Raw genomic sequence first — 25,950 nt, forward strand, 5'->3', positions numbered from 1 at the left:
TGTGTGCTTAGGGTCATTGTCTTGTTGGAAGGTAAACCTTCGGCCCAGTCTGAGGTCCTGAGCACTCTGGAGAAGGTTTTCGTCCAGGATATCCCTGTACTTGGCCGCATTCATCTTTCCCTCGATTGCAACCAGTCGTCCTGTCCCTGCAGCAGAAAAACACCCCCACAGCATGATGCTGCCACCACCATGCTTCATTGTTGGGACTGTATTGGACAGGTGATGAGCAGTGCCTGGTTTTCTCCACACATACCGCTTAGAATTAAGGCCAAAAAGTTCTATCTTGGTCTCATCAGACCAGAGAATCTTATTTCTCACCATCTTAGCAAACTCCATGCAGGCTTTCATGTGTCTTGCACTGAGGAGAGGCTTCCGTCAGGCCACTCTGCCATAAAGCCCAGACTGGTGGAGGGCTGCAGTGATGGTTGACTTTCTACAACTTTCTCCCATCTCCCGACTGCATCTCTGGAGCTCAGCCACAGTGATCTTTGGGTTCTTCTTTACCTCTCTCACCAAGGCTCTTCTCCCCCGATAGCTCAGTTTGGCCGGACGGCCAGCTCTAGGAAGGGTTCTGGTCGTCCCAAACGTCTTCCATTTAAGGATTATGGAGGCCACTGTGCTCTTAGGAACCTTAAGTGCAGCAGAAATTTTTTTGTAACCTTGGCCAGATCTGTGCCTTGCCACAATTCTGTCTCTGAGCTCTTCAGGCAGTTCCTTTGACCTCATGATTCTCATTTGCTCTGACATGCACTGTGAGCTGTAAGATCTTATTTAGACAGGTGTGTGGCTTTCCTAATCAAGTCCAATCAGTATAATCAAACACAGCTGGACTCAAATGAAGGTGTAGAACCATCTCAAGGATGATCAGAAGAAATGGACAGCACCTGAGTTAAATATATGAGTGTCACAGCAAAGGGTCTGAATACTTAGGACCATGTGATATTTCAGTTTTTCTTTTTTAATAAATCTGCAAAAATGTCAACAATTCTGTGTTTTTCTGTCAATATGGGGTGCTGTGTGTACATTAATGAGGAAAAAAAATGAACTTAAATGATTTTAGCAAATGGCTGCGATATAACAAAGAGTGAAAAATTTAAGGGGGTCTGAATACTTTCCGTACCCACTGTATATATATATATATATATATAATTTTTTTTCCCCCAAATATGTAATCCATAGTGGTGAAAAAGCACACAATGACAACAAAATAATCAGTTATTAATATTTTGTTGGTTCTCTCTTGTTTTTTTGCATGTGTTCATAATTTATTTATATGACAGCCTGGCCAAAAATAGTGTCTGCACAATTTGTCATGTTTCATTGCGTTATCATATGTCATTCAGGTTCAGAATGACATGAGGGTAAATGAACTACTGAACTACAGTATTTCTACAATGACAAAAAAAATCACATCAAAATTAACAGTTGCACATAATAAATGTTCTACACTGAAAAAAAGTGAAATTGCTGGTAAATTTCACAGTTTATGACAAAGAAACGGCAAATAATGCATTAAATTAAACATGAAACACACCGTATTCGGCGCTTCTACAGGGAAACACAATTGCATCCTAAAGTCAGATCACCAGGCTGTGCGTGACCTTTAGAACTGCGTTGTTTTGTCCCATGGCTGCTGTTCTGTTCTCAAATTCTCGTTTTTTCATGCTCCACCAGATCGCTCGGTTCATGCCCCAGCGTGCTGGGAGTGCCGAGGCCGAACGGAAAGCTGCTCCGGAGTGTATTTAGCAATGCAGAGAGGAGGTGAAGATGGGCCCTCATTATTCCCAGAGCCTCCTTCTCTTATCGGGCCCAGCCAGGCCTTTGCTTCCCTTCCCTGCATTTAAATTGTGTTAAGCACAATTGTCAATAAATCATGGTGGTGAGCAGGCCAGCATCATACTTAAATAACATTTGCCTGAGGGTAAAAGGAAGACCCAGTGTTTGCCCGGAGGAGAATATCCCACAAAACAGACAGGTAAATAAGAATAATAAATAAATATATCAATGACTGATGTCACAGTGAATTGGGCGGGGGGGGTCATGTAACCTTGACTGAGGATTTTAAATATTCTGCATAACCCTGCATACAATAGACTTGCCAATGGCTACACAGTAAAACAGAATGTTTTTGCATTACATTAAAACATTTTTTTTACATTTGCTGAAGAAAATGTGTGGTTCCTGCCTTTCTCAATGGAAGCTAATGGGATTTTTTAACAGTCAAGAAAAAAAAAGTATCGACTTTGACACAGTCAGTACTTTATTTCTCACGATTTATTTATTTTTCTCAGAATTGTGAGATATGAACTTGGAATTGCAAGAAAAAAAGTTGAAAATGTGAGTTATAAACTCGGAATTGGGAGAAAGAAGGTCACAATTTTGAGATGACTCGTAATTGTGAGGAAAAAAGGTCTGAATTTTGAGATATAAACAAGGAATTACAAGAAAAAAAAAAGTCAGATTTTTAAGATATAAAAAAGGAGCTTTAAACTCAGAACAGCAAGAAAATAGTAATAGAATTGAGATGAAAAGTCACAGATACCCTTTTTTTCTATTCTGTGGAAGAAACCAGCTTCCATAGTTATTGTTATTGTTATTGTTGACTAAAAGTTTTCAAAATAATTTTTAGTAATTGAAAAAAGCTGAAATAAAACTATTATATATAACATAAAAATAAAAGTTAATTCAAAATATGAATGCATACTAAAATAATATGTCCTTGATTCTGAATGGTCAATAGCTGTGTTTTATTCACGATAAAACACGGCTACAACCGCTTCACCCAATGGTTCTGTGTATCACTACACAACACTCTTAGCAACGTAAACTGTATGTTCTCAATTGATATTGTTCATTGAATCTTACTGTTTTATGTAGAAGAGTATTGTGAGAAAAAGTTCGAGTGAGCGAGTTTATTACCTGCATTCAGATTTAGCATTTTCCTTCAGGTCAGTCCTATGTTCATAATAAAAAATTCTGTTTAAATGTCCGATGAATCATCTCGTCCTTTTAACAGTTAAGGGGTTTTCCCGTGACTGACAGCGCTAGGCAAAGCATTTGTCAGCTGCGTCTTTTTCCGTTTTCAAAAACAATTCAGTCTTTTTAATGTAAAAGTCTTCGCTACTGACCGACACACTCATAAAGACAGTCTTTGCCGCCATTTAATGGCGTAATAATGTAACTTCTGTTGCTGTTCATGGTCAGGGACTATTTTTTCCAGTGGAAGGAAGGCTTTTATTGAAAGTTTACTTCATGAAAGTTGCATTGATACATATTTCTGGCTTTAATATTTGTATTGTGTGGTAACCGTTTTATAAAAGCAATAAGGTACTCGAGGCTGTGCTGTATCGTGAATAAGTCACGGCCGAAGGGGTTGCACCGCTTCGCGTCGTGCCTAACAACGCCCTTCAGACATGACTTATTTACGATACAGCACAGCCTCGAGTACCTTATTGCTTACATAAATAATACAAAAAAAAAAAATTCCCAAATATTTATATTTAAAAAACAAACAAACAAAAACAAACAAAAAAAATGCTACTTTTTAAGTGGTTTGGCATAATCTTTCCCACACCCCCCACCGTGTATTAAAAAAAATGCTGCAAAGTGTAGGACAGGAGAATAAGAATAAAAACAATAACAAAACTTGCCCATGCAATACTCACCACCACATTGCAAAGGAGATATAAGCGAATGTCACAATGTTGCAATGCATTTTTAAGGTGTTTAGAGTAGTTTTAATTGTGTTGTCATGCGGTTGCTAGGGCATTCTGGTCTCTAGATATAGCTTGCATCCTTTTATGTAAGTCTGTGGGATTTTTTTGCAGAATTAACAGCACAATTTGAATTATCATTCATGTCACACAAACTAAATGGTTAATAAAGTTATAAATTGTCAGTTAGAGGTAGAACTGGGAACTAGAATGTTTTTAAACCATTACAGAAGTACATATTATTATTATTATTCGGACTGCATACCACCAAAACCATTCTTCTTTAAAATATTGCTGCAATCTCGCTGTCAAAGAGCACATGCACACACACACACACGCACACACACACACACACACACACACACACACACACACACACACACACACACACACACACACAAACAAAAGTCATAACACCCAAACTATTCTAGCTCCAACAAACCGTCTCTACTCATACAGATATTGTGTGTAGTAAATCACACAATGGAGGTTTCAGAGAGTTTTCCGCAAGGTGCCAAGCAGTCTCTCTAGTTGCTTAGAAACCAAGAATTAAAGCTCTCTCTCTTGCTTTCTTTCTCTTGGCCCCCACTCATACACTGCATGCATAAATGCGTCCACTGCGGCACATCTGTGGTCAAGGTTTTCAACTTTGTACCATTCTGACAACCTTAGTTTTTTCTACATATAGGGGCTCATCTATTTACTACACAAGGTGGATTAAGCATAGTTAGCATTGCGCTAATGTTCTGCTTCTTTCCAGCACATTTGCGGTGAAGGGGCAAGAGTAATTAGCTTGATATCTGCTCACCACCCAAAGCAATTTCCCCCCCAGCTTTCATGACACATGGTCCGTAATTTGGACTTTGGGGTCCACCATACTCTGTCCTATTGCTCGTAATTAAGAGCAGCATGGCAATCCTAATGAGATTAACAGCCCTGTTGCTATGGATACTGGACGAGATCTAACTCTTTAGCCTTCGGTGTGGTTGGTTTCTTCAGTTCTTCATCAGCTCACCTCCTCCTCCTCAACAAACTGAGCGCAGAGAGAGCGATAAACGAGATGCAGATTCGTTCAAGTGTGGGAAGCCGTGTCACAATGCTAATTACGTTACCCTGGTTGTGCTAATGAAAGGCGTGGCGATACTCGATTTCTTTTACACCCAAACGGAGTCGTTATGATTGCACAAAACTATCCGCAGCGGTAATTGTCTCTGGCTTGTGTCACACGGTGCTTTCTCAACACTGCCTTCTTGTCAGTTGGCATCGCACATTTGATCTGACACCCTGCGTACGCTTCAGAGCTTCCTCGTTCAAGTGTTTGCTACGATAATTAACTAGCATGGAGGAAGACCCCTCTTTTAGCAGGTCCCTCGACACACGGGTGCCACTGAATAAATATGCGGAGCGTATTAGCGCAACATGCCGTGATTGAAGGGGCGTGACTATGGATATGTATTATGTGATAGTTTCTTCATGAATCTAGTATGTTCTTTTTGCTTAACGGGTACAAGCTTAATGGATCCAGTTGCGAAACAGAAATTAGCATCTTTCATTCATTCTCGTCTCATGCTGTTTTGGGTTTTGAATGCTCGAAGCCATGTCTAAAGTGATAGACGTTCATTGGCCTCTTGCTAGGGGGCTGCAGTTGGTGTTAGACACTGAACGCTAAAGCTAATTTAACAGACTGATATTTTATTCAACAAAAAGCTTCACAAGAACATCCATGGCGCTAACAACAACAAAGAAAAAAAAATCTTTTAAAAATTGAGTTTAAAGCTAGGCATTTGGCAAGTTCTTAGAAATATGATCTCTGTACTGAAGTTTTTAATATTAAACTTTTTAATATTTATAATTTAATGATTCTAAAAATGTCATGCAGTGTAACCAAACAATGATTAATGATAAATTAATGATTAATGATAAATATTACACAATGTACACAATACATACTGTAGGTAAAAAAAAAATTAAAAAAAAAAAAAACACACACAACAACAACAAATGTTTTACAAACATAAATCATGGATGTTAAAAAAAAAAAAAAAATTATGATATTTTAATCAACAGTTTTAATTTAATGTCATGTGGTATAACCAAGTAATGACTAATTATTAAATATCAAATAATTATTTATTTAATATAAATGTTTATGAAAAAGGGGGGGAAAAAAACTGTTTTACAAACATACTGTCACAATTATGTTCTGTTTGAGTTTGTCTTTGCTTCTCCTGCCTGCCTGAGTTTCTTTATGAGTTACTATGGTTACTGGTTATTTGATTCGTCATTCTGTTCAGCTGTGTGTGATTAATTACCTTTGTTTTTCGCTTGTATTTAAATTCCTGTGTTTATGTTTTTAGTTGCCCGGTCATGTCTATGTATGACAGTGGCTGCGTTCCACTCGGATTTTAGACACGCACTTGTGAACTTCCCCCTTGGGGGAATCCCTGCCGCCATTTTTTAGTGCGTTCCACTTCGTGAAGTGAACGAGGGAAGTTTATATGGACAGAACCTCGTCCCCTCGATTTTGGCCGAGGGAGCAAGTCTACCCTGATGTAAACTTCAAGCAGCTCTATATCCCACAATTCAACTTGGTTGTGACGTCACAGCAGATCGCGCTTGTATGATATATTAATTATTTTGAGAATTAATCACATAATAGTCTATAATATATTAATTAAGTTGAGATTCAATCGCATAATACTTGTAGCTACAGTACCTTATGTTTACAGTCAAAGTTTCTACTATTGATATTTTGCTTGATTTGTGTAATTTTATTTTTCTCCAACAGCTCATATACCTATAGGATTTTATATATTGTCTCCAACAACTTATAAGCATATAGAATGTTGCATAAAACAAATGCATAAGTATAAAAGGGGTTTAAATAATAAATCAGCTCCAAGGTGAATTCCAAGTTATCAAGGGCTTAGTGTGTTCCATTTAAACCTTACACACGAGTTCTGCCAGTAGTGGGCAACGTAAGCAATGACGCACATCCGAGTCCACGAGATGGAAGGAAGTTAGCGAGTGAAGGGCATTCAATTTGGAGTGGAACGCAGCCATAATTTTTGTTGCTTGCCTACTTCTTCATTGCACTGTGTGGATTATTCATTAGACTTTTGACTTTCAGCATCTTCGTCGTGTGTGCTATATGACCGTTCATGACACATGGATGTTTTGAAAAACTTTTTTTTTTTAATTTTAATAAAAATGTATAATTTATTATTAAAAATTTTATATTATTTTTAACTTTGTTTTAAAATATCATGTGATGTAACCATCAAATAATAAGAATTGATTATTAAATATTAATATCATGATATCAAGACAGTTGTATCACCTTGACATTTTTGACATCTCCGGTCCATGAGAGTATGTCGATTTAAGGCCAAAGTATACATCACTTTTTACTAGTACCGAATTTTTGTACTTTGTACGCGCAGGTCGCACATATGCATTTCATTTTTTTGCAGTAATTAGTTTATCCACAAGGTAGCAACCATGCCCTGGGGGCGTCGATTCACAAGGTAGTAAAAGAAAAACTGCATAAACAGAACAGACCGGAATGCATGCAAGCTACAGCGATGATGGAGCCCTATATAGATGAAAGATTGTGTAAAGAGGTTAGAAAGTACCCTCATTTGTACAACTCTAGCATGAAAGAATACAAAGATGTTTATATGGGTTGTAACTCATAGAGATATTGTAATTTGTCGCAATGTGCATGCGTCGAATGCCTGTGTACGCTTATGAGTCAAGTGTAGTATACTTTGCAAGGCTGTGCGTTCGACTGTGCACGTATGTTAAAAAAAAAAAAAAAGCAGCATTCTTTCTGCATCACCCTTATTAGCTGATAATTCTGTTTGTTTAAAATGGACAAATTTAGCTCACCTCTCTGAGAAAATCTCAGACTGATCTATTGATGTATTCAGACTGTACAAGTAACATACATTATGTAATCAGATTACTTTTTTTGATGCAAAACATTACAAGTAACGTGCATTACATAATCAGATTACTTTTTTAAAGTAACTGCAAATTACATTCTAATAACACAAATACATTTATTTACAGCCAAAAAGTTACTGCAGATGTATTTTCAAGAACAACAGTCACAGTAATAGTATGAATTGTAGCTGAAATATAGCTAGTGATCTGGTGATGCATGATGTCCGATTTAGTGGACAGATGATTAATCAGAATTTCCTCCCAATCTAAAATCATTACTTGGAAAATTTGCCAACGATATGACTCCTTAGATATTACTTGATGTTACACTTTTTTTTCTTTTTTTTTTTACCTGTAAGAGTATCTTAGGATAGAAGGAATGGATGGATATTCTTGGATTCTTGGCCATCTTGGTTTGGAGAAAAGAAAAATTCCACATACAACGGCTTGCCATGTGGTGGCAGTGTATAGAATGATGCACTAGAGTCCACTGCAGTTATTAATGTTTATGCCATCAAAACACATACATACACAATAAAATGCCTTTTTGAATAGCTGTCAACTGTAGTATGAGAATAATGTTTGTATATTAACAAAACGGTATAACTGACCTAGGCATCTGATTGAAATTATATATATATATATATATATTTTTTTTTTTTTCCTATGTAGCCATATATTAAGCAAGATAATGCACATATAATCCGGATCACCCTGACAGAGTTTAATTTGCGATAATGACCAACTGACTTAGTCGACATTAACTATTAGACGACAATGGAGAAAAAAACGTGATTGCAGAAGATATTCAGTGTGACTCACATCCCAATAAAGTGCAACCATAATCCCTCAAGTGACAGAAGACACACTGGCTCTGTCCCTGAGACAGACATAATTAGCTCATCGTCTATAGGCTCTATTCTCCCAGACTAATCAAAGTTTGAAACTCCGGGGAAGTGCATAATTATACCCTGTTGGTATTAGGGAAAGTATCCAATGATAAGCTAATTAAAAATGAAGAATGGGTGAGCGGTTTTGTTTTCAAACAATGCTTCTTTATATGTCACGCTTGATGTTCAATTTGTGTAAATACCTTCCATTAATTTAGTGTGAACTGAATGAAGTCAACTGAGCTATTGTTTCCCATGTTTTCATCATGGATTGCCAGCCCTTATTCAGTTTATTGTAAGGAAGGTTGGCACAGCAGTGAATAAATTAATCACTATTCTGGCACACAGTCAACTCAATGCAGAGATGTGGGGATGTCTCAGACTTTTCAGACATTATGGCTAGCTTGTAGGTTAGCATTAGCAAAATTAGAATATCTCTATCATATATGTCTCTACATCGTATATTGAATAAAATATTAAACTTTCAATTTGCAACTTGTTTTTAACTTTTTTTTTTTTTTTTTTTTGGTCGTTTTATTTATTTATTTATTTATTTATTTCAAAGAATAGAAATATTCAATACCATTCAAAAGTTTGAGGTTGGTAAGATTTTTTTTTTTGTTTTTAAAAGAAGTCTCTTCTGCTCACCAAGGCTCCATTTATTTGACCAAAAAATAAGTAAAACCTGTAATATTGTGAAATATTACTAATTAAAATAACTGTTTTCTATTTGAATATGTTTTAAAATGTAATTTATTCCTGTGATGGAAAGCTGAATTTTTAGCATCATTATTCCAGTCTTCATGATCCTTCAGAAATCAAGAAACATTTTTGATTATTATCAATGTTGAAAACAGCTGTGCTGTTTAATATTTTGGTGGAAATCGTGATACATTGTTTTTCAGGATTCTTTGATGAATAGATTTTTTTTTTAAAAGAGCAGTATTGATTTGAAATGTAAATCTTTTGTGACATTTTAAATGTCTTTACTGTCACATTTGAGCAATTTAATGTGTCCTTGCTAAATAAAAGTATTAATTTCTTTAAAAAATGAACATAAAACAACTTTTAAATTGTAGTTTATTAAAAAGTAGAAAAAAAGCAAAACACTGGCATTTTTCTTTGTCAATTTTTAGCTTCGTAAAATTGATTCAACAACAACAAAAAATCATCAATAAGCATTAGCAATGGATTTGATCAACTCTGTGATGTTTTGTGATATTAACTGGTTTGTATTACTCTCAAAATTTTATCCTGTTTTATCCTAAAGTACAGAAATCGGTTTGATAATATCAAAGATGCTTAATCAAAGATTTCTCAAAAAATCCCTCACTGAGAAATGGCTAAATTTAGCTTTTTTTTTTATTAAGTTATAATTAAAGTAGTGCCTGAGCTCGACTACGGGTACGTTTACATGACAATGACGTTATTTTCCTTTGCTTATTTCGCGTACAGATGACAAGGTCATCACACAAATCCACAAAAACTATTAAAAACACTGTATTATTCATGCCAGGCCAGTAGTTGGCGATGTCACTTTGTAAAGAAACACTACACGCCTATAGACTAAACACGTAATACGCATACACATGACATCACTGTTTTCACAAATTCATGTTTTTGTAGTTTACACAGAGATGATAATGGTATCATTTTCAAAAACTTGCACTTTGAAACCAAAAAGCTTGTGTTTTCAGGCCCCCAAAGCACTGTTGTCGTGTAAATGAATGGACAAAATGCATAAAAAGTTAATTTTCAGTTGAAAATGGTGTTGTGTAAATGGTTCCTAAAGCTTCTGAAAGTCTGATAAACTGTAACCCTTAATAGGGTTATTCATATTCCATTTTTAAAAGTTACAGTTCAGATAGTACATAACAGGATTTACCTAGTTGGTCCTTACTGCACATGGACGTGAAATGTATAAAATCTAAAAGAAAGAAAGAAAGAAAGAAAAAAAAAAAAAAAAAAGAATTGTAAAGGATGTGCATCCAGGTCCCAAAGGTCAACATCTCTGGAAGCTTCCCTGTGACTTCTCAAAGCCTTTCATCTGACTCATCAAGGCAAAGGTAATGACTGAAACATTAAGATCAACACTCAAGCTCTGCCCAGAGTGAAATCCAGCTGTTCCAAAATTTCACTCCTGTATTGTATATTAAACACCAAATATCCTCCAATCATCTGTGATCACGTCATGCAGCAGGTTCACGTTTAGTGTGGGCTGAAAAGTTGGTAGAAACATGTCACACGGCACCTGTGAGGTTATATTTAAAAAATATGCTCATTTGCAACTTATTTCTACACTCACTGACTCATCTGTCACATTACACCAAGAACCAAAAAGAAGAAGGTGTGTGCCAATCTGCAGGTAAGTTCAGTGACGTAAAAACTGATGCACCAAAGCTGTTTGCAGAAGCAAGCCACCTTCCTGTTTTAAAATTCAGAGCTTTTTACAAAATGCAAATCCTAGGCAAATCAAGATTGCGTAATGTCATTAAATATTAATACCTCTGCAGCAAGCAAAAAACACATTAGAGCTCTTTTCCACAGCACATCCTGATAAATTCAATAATAACCAACTCCAACATAATTCAGTGCCTTTTCTGGGAATGGATTCAAATGGCTTTTATCGCAAGCCCACTAAGGAAGAAGGATAAACCCAACAACCCGCTGTTGTCTCCTGCTAGCATTCCGATAAGAGTCAGTAGGTGTGCATTCAGTATCGGCGTTCCCAGTACAGCTCATTGCAACATGACCTTTCATGGCTGTATGTGCCCAGAGAGTGAGGAAAAAACATCACTTGATGCTTTCTGAAACGACGCCAAAAGCAGATATGCTTTCGCCTTGAGACAACGGTGAAGAAAGACACAGAACCCCTGCAGCTCTGGCCTTGCAGGACCGTTTGCGGGACTTTCTCTTCAATACTCTCCATGGAGAGAACCGAGGATGAGGGATGAGGCGTAAATGACATTTGCTTTGGGAGCCGTAGGCGATCCTTGGAGATGGATCCTCATCTGTGACTCAGTGGAGTTATTGTGGTGCTAACAAACCTCAGTACTCAAGAGGGCGATAGAGTTAACTTCAAATGTTGTTAAACCAAATGCAAACGTAAAAACACACATAAGCATCAAGATTTTCTTCAAACTGTTGCCTATTTGAAAATTTGCTCCAACTGCATATATTCTATCATTTGTGAGCAATCAGCAGGTTGTTGAGGAAAGCAGTGACGTTTCCTTCGTAAGACGACAGCAGGGAAAGACGACAAATCCCTGTAGGACTGTTTATGGGATTCTCTCACCGTTTCCTGGATTTCCCTTGTGCGAAGGGCCTAGGACGGGGGTTGAGGCGCAAATGACATTTGCTGTGGGAGCCGTAGGCGATCTTCTCAGTCAGACTTCTCATCTGTGACTCAATGGAGGCTTGAAGATGTGAATCACAAGTGGACAGCATTTGCACCCTCACTTTCTCTCTTCTTCTCTCCTCTAATAATACAGCTTTTCACAGGCTGCGTATAAAAAGGATTCCCACAATGCAAGACAAATCCATTTACAACGTTATTGAGGCCAAGCGAGAACACAGCCTGACAAATATTAAGTACATACGATGAGACGCATACTTCCAGCAACAAATACAATTATTCGTTGCCTTCATGGAAATAAAAAAAAGAGAGATCAAACTTTCGGATGAATTACAACCAGACATCAAGGAATTAAATTTAGCTGTTGTGAATGAGATGTAACAGGCAACTGTGGCGTGTATGGCAAGTTCAGATGACGCACATGACAACACCAAATCCTTTCATAGCATATTTTTAGAATAGTTAATAATGAAACTATTAAAGGAATTCCAATATATGAAAAGCAAATGATGACTAAGGTGAAACGACGATCTTTTAACTACAGTGAGAGTGAACCTAAACATAGTAAAATCATTAAATCTGATGTGAATCACTTCTAAAATGAAATGAAATGAAATAAAATACAATTTTGGCACACTATAAAACATAAAGCTAGTGAGACCAGAATAAACCCCTTATTAATATCAGTATAATCCTTGTGTGTTGATCATATGACACTGACATCAACTAGAGCAGTGGTCTCAAACTCAATTCCTGGAGGGCCACAGCTCTGCACAGTTTTGCTCTAACCCTAATCAAACACACCTGATCCAGTTAATCAAGGTCTTCAGGATTACTAGAAACTTCCAAGCAAGTGTGAGTTGGAGCTGAACTGTGCAGAGCTGTGGCCCTGAAAATTATTAACAAATGTCTTTGAAATAAACTAGTTTCAGGTAGCTGGCTATAAATATGTCACCAGTGTAACTATAACTAACATGCTCAGCTGTTGCTCAACAATGACAACATTAGATCTGAAATAAAAAAAATTGATCATAAACGTGTTCTTTACACTAACGCTGAGAGTGAGAGTTCATAATCGAACTGTGCATAAACAGAACTTTATTTTGCTTTATTTAAACTGAACTTTATTGATTGGTGTCATATGTGTGCACAATAATCAATGCATAGGCACAAACAGATTGGTGATATTATTAATGCACAAAAAATAACCTGTACTCCCCAGGACAAGGGTTTCTCATACATTAATCAATGGTTCAATCAGAGGTTAAGGTCTTATGACTCTCTTGCTATTAAGATGTCCCTAGCAATTATCTGGACAAAATTATATTATGTTTAACTGTTACGCTTGGCTGTGCCCAACCGATGGGTGTAGAAAGAGCTTCCTGAACAGCCTGGTCTCATTGTTAATACGTAGGTATTAATACGTAACTTTCAAAGACACAAAACGTACATTTTTGTACGTTTAGAAAGGTGCTAAAACGTACAATATTGACGTAATTATGGCACTAAAACGTAAAAATACTATAAAATAAAATATTTACGAATCTTTCATGTCATAAAGATCTATGTATAATTTCCATTTTATCGTTTTGTAGATAAATGTAAGATCCCTACTCCCCATAACGAACTTAAACCTACCCATTTTATACAGAATGTTAAAAGAATAAAACATAAAGAACAGAAATGTGTAGGAAAACGACAATTTTAGTGAAAATATAACATTAAAAAGATATTTTGAGCCACTGATCCTACACCTACCCCTAAACCTACCCATAACCATTTCTTTAAACTAACGTTACCTACTGTTATAAATAAAGGAATGACAGACAAACAAGCGTAATCACAATAATTTATTTTTTGCGAAAATGTCAAAAGTGGTACCAAAAGTAGTTGTGTGATGATGAGTTCCAGTCACAGTCCTCTCTGGCGGTAGGGTACAGAGCAGAATTAAATTTATTAATCCATGAAAATATGATAAATCCGGCTACTCTCCGTGAAGGTGCGCACTCATTTCAAATGTCAATCCACTGAAACACGGCATGTCGCAATCTGTGACGAAGCAGGTGAGAACCAATGAGCGTTCGATATCAGTGCCGTAAACCATGTCGTAACGCTTCTCGAGGGTGGCGCTACTTTCAAATTTGAAGAATAACGAGCGCGAGCTTTGACTGTGATGGTCGCTGTTGCTGAGAATGAAGATGAAGATCGATGGATAAAGGGCTGAATTTGGATCTGTTCCTTACAAACATATGGATTCTAAAGATTTGGAGTACAGCGAACAAATAAAATGGATGTGATTTGTGAATTTATGTTGTGCTTTGGTGTATCTTATGGTTGTATTGTCAGTCGCTGCATAGGAGAAAACGCCTTCTGTGTCTCACAGCAAACAAACTAAATATTACAAAATGGTTAAAGAATTACAGAAATGTTATTCATAAGGTTTCAAATTGTAGTCTTGTTTAACATTATGTAATCCTCCGAAACGAGCAGCACAAGTCACGAACAGAAATGTTATTTCATATTAAGTAAACTGCTTTCAATAAATTCGACTAAAAACATCGTTAAATCATTAAAGCCACGATATTTAATATTAATACATGGGAATTCATATACATTCACACTTTACGTTACATGATTTACGTTTTTTTTTTTGCTGTTAATACGTAAGTATTTTTACGTTTTAGTGCTATAAATACGTCAATGTTGTACGTTTTTGTGTGTATAAAAACGTAAGTAAATGTACGTGTGGTAGAACCACAATTTACGTAAAAATACATACGTTTTCTCATGAGATCACGTTGCCCTGAACCACCAGAAAGAAAATGACCGGAAAGAAACCGGACACCTGTAAGTGGAGTAGGTCAAGATATATATGCTAATAAATTACTAATAAACACTATATAAACTACTAATAACTACTATACTAATCATTATATAAACATTATTTAATAAAAAAAAAATACATGAATAAAGAAAGTAAAAACTAAACTAAATAAATACAACAAAAAAAATGCGAAGGTAAAGGTTCTTCACAGATATTTCTGAAAGTGATAAATAAATGGGTTTGAAATCATATTATAAATAAATAAAACATGATTTTTTTCCCCATATTTTTCTGAAACTGAACAGTAAACAAATAAATAAATAGGCCTACATTGTGTAAAAATATTTAACAGTTTTTTTTTTTTTTTTTTTTTTTTTTGAGTATTGAGAATAAATGGACCATAAATGGACTGGTTTTATTGCTTTATCCACAGATAATTGGGAAACAGTATAAAGCAAAACTGCCTAAAATGCAAGTTTCTTCTCACTAACTCACCAGAATCAGATTGTAAACATTTGATGGATGAATCTGAAACACATTATCTCATGACAATGCTTTTGCGGATCAAATATACTCACGTTAAGTTGGAGAGTTTCTGTCCACTGTCCAATAACTCTATATCCAGGAGTGCTGTTGACACTCATCTGGTACTGGAAAAGATCGTATCGTCCCGGTGCGTCACCGTTCCGATTGAATGTGACGGACGTTCCAGCGCTCCCTACGAAAGAAAGAATCATATTTAGAAATGTACCATCAACATTGTCAGATGAAAATACTCTGCATCAACCATACATCAAGAAAGAAAAAAAAGCCCCGACATGCCTTGCAGACATCAAAAAAAAAGTTGCGCTCCGTAGAGAAAAAAAGTTTGTGTGGTTGTGACAGAAATACAAACAACATGTGCCCCTCAGGCCACGAGCGGAGACTGACAAGTCCTGACACTCAATCCCAACCGATTGTTTGAAGAGTTTTACCTGCAGGGCTTGGCATTCACGATCACAAATCTACCAAAACACAATCAACAGTGTGGCTTTCTCAACCTCAGATGAAACATCCACTCCTCTCTTCGGTGGGTATCAGCCCCTCGCTGGGGCTGTTGACACATTCTCATCACACTTATTACACTGGGTTGTGCAAGGTAGCTTTCAGTAAGACTTTTTGATTCGAGAAACATTTCCTCGAAAGGTAAGATGACTGCTTTAGTGTAGCCTGCTGGATACACTGTCAAAAATCATCACTTTTTACTGTTTTTGAGCTCTCAGCCATGGAAAAACCTAATCGAAAACTAAAAAAAATAAATAAAATGATTTACCGATGCATTCAAATTCACTCAAATGATTATTTTTCTGCACTGATCCACAAAAATTATTAATTGGAAAGTTAAATTATGAATCATTCTGTTTGTTAAGCATACACTAGACAAAATATACAGATGAAGTAACAGACTTCATAGATATTAGAAAATAGAAAAAAATGATATTCTTCATGAATTGTTTTGTAATCACATCCTGAACTGAGTATGTGATTGGAATGACAGCAGTTAAGTTTGGTATATTATTTTAGATTTATTTTCATATTTCATTTTTATTTATTTAAAGATCCATCCATCCATCCATCCTAAATTATTCATTTATAATTATATTTTGGGGGGTGGTTATGCAATAACATTTTAACTTATTGACCATCACACACTGTTATGATGGGGGTCAAGGTTCCTCTCTAATTTCCTGTTTTTTTTTTTTTTTTTTTTGAGCAACACTGAGCAACATGGGTGGGCAAAAAAAACGCTCTAGTTTATTTTAGTTCTTTCATTATCCAGTCACTTTGGCATAATCCACTATCTTTTAGGTTTATTTTATTTGTTCATGTTGCTGTTAAATTGGAAGAAGGAAGAAATGTCTGATTCTACTAATAGACTTTGGGGAGAACGAAACCACTGAAAACTACAGAAGATAAAGAACAACGGCATGCTAGCAACACTTAAGGAGCAGATGAAGGCCTGAAAAACCAGCCGAATGCCACCAATATCCGCTTTCCAGCTTTCAGAGTTTTCTGAGACGCCGCAGTTCTTTTGCTGTGATAACACATTAAAAAAGTTTCTTCAATGACGGATGCTTTTATGTACCCGGTGTCACATTTTATCATTTATGTTTAATTTTACACCTCATACATGTCTTGGTAAAAACAACCACAGTCACAAACTGTCCCAGTTACGTCACATCACAGCAGTGAATTCACCCAGTAAACTTCTAAGCTACTCAATATTATACAGTAATTGCACTGTAGATTTTATGGAGACCTTCTTAAGTATATTAATTATTAGTATGCGAGGAGCCTCTGAATCTTTTTCATGTTCTCGCTGGAGTAACCCCTTGAAAAAAATGCCAGAAACGTCAGTCGCCCCACTTCAAACAGTATGTTCTCTCTCTGTCTCTCTTTTTCTTTAAAATTTCCATCTTTCATCCTTTCATCATAAGAATTAATAGTTAAAAAAATAGGACTGCATCGTTTCATCAATAAGAACAGTTACTAGATAAACAGGTTAGCTGTTTGACATATGCTTCCATCAATACTGAATTATATCAAAGACTTTAGATATATGAAGTCGGTACACTCTTATTACTTTGAATGGGAGAAAGTGCAATGCGCAAAATGGTGGAATAAGTCTCGGCTTCTAAATAAATGAATCAGAAAAATGCAGCTTATTGACATGATTTGAGCGTTTAGAAACAAAATTTATGAGACAGTTGTAAGATTTCATTGGCTTGGGAGAATTTGATGTTTCCTCATTCAAAGAGATTGAAGCTGTACTTGCATGACTGAAATTCCAAAGATGGCTGCCAATTGAAATGACCTGCCTGAAAGAGATTTTTATTATATCTCCTTTAATGTATTTTCCTATGTGTCAACCTGCTTAAACTGGCTAAATTAATAGTTCATATATTGTTTGAATTAGATCAGTATTTATAATTTAATGTCAGATCGTAACCTGGATGTCTCGATAAAGACTTATATGTACAATTTGAACAATGCATTTCAGAATAACAAAGTCATGAATATACATATGTATATGAATTATATATGCATGCCAGAGGGAAGGCTTTCTTATTGTTTAGCCAATGGTCATAAATTATAAACGCTGTACATGTGATACAGTAAACAATATAAAAAACAATGGGAAGCATAGGTACAAAAGCTAATATATTGTTTGGCATTTTTGTGCAAGCTTGGAAAATCATGTTGTTTGGTTGCATAAAATTCTTGCCGAATTCTTCATTAGCATTTTTGCCATCTTGGTTTTCTAGTAATTAAAAGTAAGTATTTTGAGAATTCTGATTTGAGTTTCGTTCACCAGGCCTTAAGTTAGATCACATATTTACCCCAAATAGTATTTTCTCATCATCATACAGACATCAAAGGTACGGTTACACTTTGATCTAACAGTGCCCTGGTGCAGGACTACAAAAGTTTCACTTCATTAGGATGTATTAATGAGAGATTTCCTTTCTTCTTGGAAGTTTCCTCTTTCAAAGTTCCAACACAAAGGCAGGTTTGGGATATGTGAGTATTCAGAAAGAGTCCCACGTAAGAAGCAGCAACAAAGGTTATTTCAAAGAGAAACGTATACCATGTGTCCACTGCGGCGCAGGCGAAATCTGCTCAATATTGGCCAAACCAGTCTGTAAAGTCTGGAAAATGCTAATTCCCAAAGTATACATAAAAAAAAGGAAAATATTTTAAAAATCTAGAATTTGACAAGTTCTTAGAAATCTAGTGTTTAAATTCATGTTGGTTTCATTAAATCAAGTTTAAACTTAAATAAAATAAAAATTTGGTAACACTTTATTTTAGGGTCTTTTAACTAGCTGCTTATTAGCATGCATATTACTAGAATATTGGCTATTTATTAGTACTTATTAAGCACATATTAATGCCTTATTCTTCATGACCTTATTCTACATTCTTAATCCTACCCAATACCTACACTTAACAACTAACTTACTAACTATTAATAAGCAGTAAATTAGGAGTTTATTGAGGGAAAAGTTGTAGTTATTAGTTTATATGTGTTCCCTATACTAAAGTGTTACCAAAAATTTTATTAAATAAATAAAATATAACAAAATCGAACATGTAAATGTAAAAATAAAAACTAATTAAAAATATTAATAAAAAAATAACAGTATCTCAATGATACTAAAATAACACTGATTTGAACTGATAAATTTAAAATGATTCTAAAATGTTATGTTGCATAACCATAAAGTAAAAATTAATCATTATTTCTTAATCATTATTTTTAATTCATAAATATCATTACGTTTTGGGGGAGTTGCACCACATGACATTTTACAACCTGAACTAACCTTGCTTGTCATAAAAAAAGTCAAATTACCTGATATTTTTAACTTGAGGGTCTGCATGTATCCTCTATGATATCACTTCCTGTTTCATGTCTTTGTTTTGGTTGCACCACATGACTTTGTTTTGGAGTACAAAAGTTTTTCAAATATTAATAAGCAGTATATTGATAAAATATTGCTGTTTTTTTTAAAGAAATAATCATAAAACATTATGCCAAACCAATTTTATGTTCTCTTTATAGCACGAAAATACCAAAATTATTTTGAATCCACAAATTAAAAACATGTTAAGAAGCAGTAGTATGGATTCCAGCCACTGTATCTATCAATTACATTGTATTGTATTTTTGAATGAATTAATGGTAACACTTTACCATTGTGTGATATGGATACACGTTACATGTGAATAACACTAAATTATGCATAAGTTAATTACAAGTAATTAACCCTAAGCCAAACACTAAAGTAAGTACATGTAGTTAATAACACTCAGTATGTATTTGCGTAATTACACAGTAAAAACATAACCTTACAACTGAATTAACAGATGTGAACAAAAATTTAATAAGATGTGATTGACTCAGTATGGTATTTATCTGATGTTGTGAGCTTTGGTCAACTCACCGTTGAAGCTGACCGACCGGATGTACTTCAGGAGCTTCTTGCCACCAGCGTGCTCCATCTCCTGACAAACTCCCGACTGGTCAGGACAAAGGTCCTTCTGCATGTTGTGCAGGGCGTGGGCCATGGCATACACCGCGTCGATCACAAACTGCACCTTCCCTTCCTGCTCATATTTGGAGTCTGTTCCTATTCGCTCTTGCCCTGGAAGAAAGAAAGGAAGCAAAAGTTAAAGCAGAGTGAAGACTTTCAAACATCTGTAGCGAAATGTGTACCTAAATGTTCTCGTAAGAGAAAGGAAGGGGGGAAATGAAGTCAACTCTGAAAGCTTTTGAAGAAAAATGTGAGGTAAAAAAGCACAAAAGCAACAAAACAAGTTATCGTGCACTTTAGGAACAGTCTTTCTGTCTTTGCAGGTTTTGGACGCTATCTTTGACACAGTGAAGAGCAATGCTTGAAATTGTAGGTGCTTATCTTACTTTGGTCTCTAATGTTGTCACATTTTTGCTATCTTCATCTTAAGCGGTTTAGAGATTTATTTCCAGTGATTGCTCACAGGCAGTGTTGGGAGCAGCTACCTAAAAGTAGAGTCAACAACGTGACAGAAGTTTTCATAATCATGTAGCTTTTTCTAGTAACAAACCTTGTGAAAAAAGTGCACTTAATTGTACTGAATGTGCACTTGTAGTAAACTGTTCAGTAATATACTGTCTTAACAGTATATTACTTTTTTTTTTTTTCATTTGCTAACATTCTTTTGTCCAATCTGTAGTCACATTTTCAAAACACAATTAGCACAACATCCGTCTGTTGTGACCACACCATTAACACAATTCATGTCGTTTTCACACAATATGCAGTCAATTAACATGTTTCTAAAAGGCTTAAATTCTCTTTTCATACAAGCTTACCCAATACCAAAATCATGGTCTTTCTGATCATATTTACAAATGCTTAAACACAGCATGTCAGAAATGAAGACCTAATGTCCCAGTCTTTAAATATAGTATAAAACCTCTTCTGCAACAACAGCAGCTCAAAAGTATTGAAAAAAAAAAAAAATATATATATATATATATATATATATAAAACAAATACTGAAACAATTTATAAGCATTTTTAAGTAGCAGATCACTGAAATATTGAGAAATAACGGATTCCAGTCTCAGTTGGAGGCATAGTCAGGTGTTGAAGTTCTTTTCGTTACATGGACACACAGTAAAATAGGATTCTTTGAATTGGTTTTGTTCAGTGTGGATGCAGAACAACACAGAGGAGCAGAGAAAAAAAAATGTCTGGGTGAGGAAGAGAAATAGATGGAGGAGTGTTGGATCTGGACAAGGGAGAAGAAGAGGTATGGGAGAGGAGGAAGAATGTGTGCTGGATTGTGAATCTCTATGTATTTCCCCCTTACACATGTGGAACCTATGAAAGCTTATTTCTGGTATGAATAGAAAATAAAAAAAGGTAATTGTGACTTTTTATCTCACAATTCTGACTTTTTTTCTCTCAATTCCTAGTTTATATCTCACAATTCTGAGAAAAAAAAAATCAGAATTGTAAGATATAAACTCACAATTGCAAGAAAAAATAAATAAATAAATAATACTAATAATAGAATTGTGATAAAAAGACACAATTACCTTTTATACTTTTTTATTCTGTAGCGGAAAAAAAAAAAGCTTCCATAGTAACCAAAGACCACCTATGTTGGATTTGTTGTTGGCAGCAATTTCATGTTTTCATTTCAGTAAAAGCTTCATGTAAAGCTTTTAATACAACGATTCCAGTACCTCTGTTCCATATATGCAGAATATGTGGTCTGCATATCCATCCCATCCCACCCCACCCTCCATGAGGGCACCATCAACACCCCACCCCACCCCAGAAAGCAATTTCAACCAAGGGGTCAACTGAAGTTCTGCATAGGGGACCCATTTGACCAGTAGCTGCCCTGAGAAATTTTGTTACTTTTTTCTTCATTTTTCTACTGTACATTTCTATAAAGTAATGACTTGTTCACTTTTAGATAGTTGCTATGTTGCCAAGAATGCACATATTCAACACTCAACCAAAAATGTAGAATGGCATTCTACTTTTACTGCGGTAAAAGGAAACTGTATTATAAAAACAATGGATTTCATATTTTCTGCAGGTAGAACTGAAACATGACAAGTAATGCAGTTTTTATAATGCCGTCAACTGTTAGTATTTTGACAGTCATTGACTATACTGTTCATGTTGGATAGAAAGTAGTGCTAGTGTTTTGACAGAATAACTCGATTTTGAATCAGGTTTGATGTGTTTTGATAGAGTTAGTATATGTAGAAAAAGGTTTTTAGCATTTTGAAATGTAGAGTTTGCATTTATTTAACAAAATATGGTTTGGGGCAGAAAAATAACAATTTGGCTAATTGTGTGATGTAGGTGTGTTGCTGTGTTAAGAGTTTAAAAAAAAAAAAAAGCACTGTAAGTATTGGTAAATGCTTGTTAACAATTGTAAAAAAAAAAAAAAAAAAAAAAATGTACTTGCAGATAATATATTTATGAAATAAAAAGCCACTTAAGTGTACTTATAGAGGGTGCACTTTAATAACAATGTTTCTTAATACACTTAAAGGGCACTTTATGTCAAATTAAAGGTTATTTTAAAATACATTTCAAATCATTGCTTTAATAATCTTTTGTTGTGCTTTAAAGAAGTACACTTATTTTAATGTGTTGGTTAACATACTGAAGCATATGTAAGATGTAAATCCACTAAATTGCAACTTCATTACAAATGTGTAATGATGACTATATTTAAATACATGACATTGAAGTTTCATTGGAAATGACATTAAAGTATATTTTAGTTTACCATAAATGCTTGTCAGTACATTCAGCATTACACTTTAACCATATATAATTATGAAATTACATATAAAGATGTGATTGGATCAAAAATGCACTATAAAGCGTATTTAATATAAATATAAACTATAATACATTTCCATTCACATGTAAATAATATGCAGTTAAGTGACCAAAACATTACATTTAGTTTGCATTTAAGTATATACTTTTAAATTATATTATGTCCGTAATAATACTCTTTTTAAAAGTATGCTAAAGTATACTTTTTATCACAAGGGAATGAACCTTGTGAAAAAAGTACAACAAAAGTGCTGTTTTATAGCATTAGCCACATTTAGCATTGTTTCCCATACAGATAAATCAAATTATACATGCTAAATACATATTTATTCTGTTTAAAGGAGTAAATAATAGGTATTTACTCTTTTAAACAGCTACAATGTAGCTATTCAAGCTACTTTTGTGAGTAGCTTGTAGCTTGTAGTATTTTTGCAGTTAGCTTGTAGCATGGAGGCTACAGTCTTACAATTTCTTGAAGTTCTTTATTAAAATATCAAAATTTTGTTAACTGCTAGTCAGTTGTAAGCTTTTGTAGGGACAATCACATAGATAGCATTTGATTGGACAAACATTTGTCAAGTGCAGGATGAGTCATCAATATTTTTGCTTTGTTTTCCCATAAGAGATTGTATTTTTAAAAAGTGTTTATCTGGTAAAAGTAAATTTTGTCAACTTTAGGAATACATTAGCACATAGATTAGCCCCATTGCTAATAGACATAGTCTTTGCTGTGACAAATCTGGAGCAAATTTTTACCAAATGACTTTTCAGAAATGTCACTGTGAGTCAAGATAATTCATTATGAATTAATGGAAAATGTATTCCACACGCATAAAACAAAAAAAAACATTTTTACACCCTTCTCAGGATCTGACCTAGTAAGCATACCCTTACATAAAAAATGTCTTAATACAGTGGCCAGACATTAGGCTCACCTTAAAATGCGAGGAAAACTGTGACAGTTCTATTAAGACCTGCTATTCCCCGATCCACTGGTGGAAGTTCTCATGGGACATCAATGAAGTTCATGCAATATTCTTAGCGATTTCTCTCCAATTAGCTCTGCTGTCGTCCAGATCTGACACCCACCCTTATATGCCAGTCTGGGTTCCTCAGAGACGCTCTTATAGTCTCACAATAACGGCTTTCATTAAACATACTACAGCTGGCTTAGTCGGCTTTTCTGTCCCGCCAAGCGTGGCTAACTCAAATATGTGTATTTTGGAGACAGCTTAATCATAAATGGCCCTAGTCTGACGGGGAAGGAATGGGTGACTCTAATAGTGCCTGACAGAACAGGAAAACTAGCTTGGGAAAATAGCAGCTCATCCAAAAGTTCCATTAGATCTTTCAGTGAGCTTGAAAAATGCCATCTGGGATTTGATTTCATCCACAATGATTGGTTCTCATTATTTAGATGATATTTACTTGCAGGATGATTGATTGAAATCTTGAAGATGTCCTTAGAGAAAAAAGCCCCAACTTGTAGGACATTACTTTTCTCTTTCTGCTGCCTTTGGTATTACATCTCAGAAAAGTTACTAGTGAAGGGGCACTGAGATGTCAACAGTAAACTTTCTCCACCTCCTTGGTATAAAAAGAAACTAAATGACCACTCATTTAGGTTGCATCTCACCTAGACCTGGGGTTTCATTAAAAATGAGATGGTATGCATGTATCCTAAACCATGTGTCAAGATGGATTTGTTAGTTAAAGAGGTTTTACACTTTCTCAACATCCCGATGGCATCAAATGAAAGGTTATGGCAGTCATATTATCAGGGTCAGCCTTGAGGGATTCAGATAAATAGACATCAATGACCCCTGCAGGCAGTGACAAAAACCCCATTCTGGCAGAGGTTCGGACACGCTGAAGGTCACAACAACCATTAGAAAATAATGAGCTGGTATTATGGTGACAGATATCTTGTTCAAAAATACTTCACAATTACACCTAGTTGCCACTGACAGAAAAGAGTACTGAGCTCAGAAGCCTTTTAGAAAATTGCCTCAGTCTCTAGTTTATCCTTTATTTTTTGGTCACAAATCTCTACTTTGAGCACAAAAGCAGCTGTTTAGCACTTTTAGCTAGGTAAAAAATCAGTAGCAAAAGATGGCAAAGAAAAAACAACTACCAAGGGTTAGTTCACGCAAAAGTGAGAATTCTGTCATTAATTACTCACCCTCATGTCGTTCCACACCCGTAAGACCTTCATTCATCTTCGGAACACAAATTAAGATATTTTTAATGAAATCCGAGAGGTATATGACTCGTCCATAGACAGCAATATAATCACCACTTTCAAGCTCCAGAAAGGTACTAAAGACATCATTAAAACAGTCGATGTGAATGCAGTGGTTTAACCCTAATTTTATGAAGCGACTTTTTGTGCAAAAAAACAAAAAAACAAAAATAATGACTTTATTGAACAATCTCTTCTTTTATGTGTCATTCTCATACATTTTTTAAGCCAAATTGCATTTAAACATACTTTACTCCACAAAAACTGTACTCGAGGCTACCGCTTTGGCATTGTTCACTCATGTGTACACTGTAATAAAAATTTTAAAAAATCTGTGAAGTAAAAAAAAAAAAGGCAGCTGGGTGTGCCACAAGTTTACAGTAAAAAGCAGCATGTTAGGTTACTGTATATAGTATTTAAAAATTGCATTTTTTACAGACTTTTACCTTTTAAAATTACAAACATTTTTTTAGTGAGCATCACAGTTCAGAACTTCAACCAAACATGAAGTTGGATCTTCAACAAAATCTCTAGTTTAAAAGCACCCCAATAACTATTGAATGTCCTGAACTCCTTTTGATTCTCATCTAAGTGATAAGAACAAACTCTATTGTGGAAAATAAAACTTGCCAGATGTGTAAGCTAATTGGAGTGCTGGTTTCCAACTTGTGTGGGCTTCTTTTAATCTATATCAGCCATATGCTATTTGAACTGCAAATTAATTATCCTTTTTTTATTGATGAAAACAGGCCAGGTGTAAAACAGACTTGATGAATTAAGTCTGTTTTATGTACACAAGAACCTAAAAGATTTAAAGGTGCAATGTGTAAAATTTCGGAGGATCTATTGACAGAAATGCAATATAATATACATAACTATGTTTTCAGTGGTGTATAAAGACCTTACATAATGAACCGTTATGTTTTTATTACCTTAGAATGAGCCATTTATATCTACATACATCGCGGGTCCCCCCTCCATGCCAAGTCGTCATTTTGCGCCGGCATGTTCTCTACAGCAGCCCTAAACGGACAAACACTCTAGAGAGCGTGTTTCATCACTACGTTGTTGTTTTTC

General features: G+C 35.2%; 1 protein-coding gene across 3 annotated transcripts in view; it reads right to left on the reverse strand.

Annotated features, from left to right (window-relative positions):
• Positions 1 to 25,950, reverse strand: part of LOC127520505 (metabotropic glutamate receptor 7) — a 221,886-nt gene that overhangs the window by 64,986 nt on the left and 130,950 nt on the right. For all 3 annotated transcript variants that reach the window (XM_051908667.1, XM_051908666.1, XM_051908668.1), the window contains 2 exons: positions 19,719 to 19,919; positions 15,309 to 15,448 (listed from right to left, as the gene is read on the reverse strand). In XM_051908667.1, coding sequence (XP_051764627.1) covers positions 15,309 to 15,448; positions 19,719 to 19,919 — 341 coding nt within the window. The remainder of the gene's footprint in view (positions 1 to 15,308; positions 15,449 to 19,718; positions 19,920 to 25,950) is intronic.

The sequence above is a fragment of the Ctenopharyngodon idella genome, chromosome 10 (assembly GCF_019924925.1).
Source record: "Ctenopharyngodon idella isolate HZGC_01 chromosome 10, HZGC01, whole genome shotgun sequence".
Classification (NCBI taxonomy): Eukaryota; Metazoa; Chordata; class Actinopteri; order Cypriniformes; family Xenocyprididae; genus Ctenopharyngodon; species Ctenopharyngodon idella.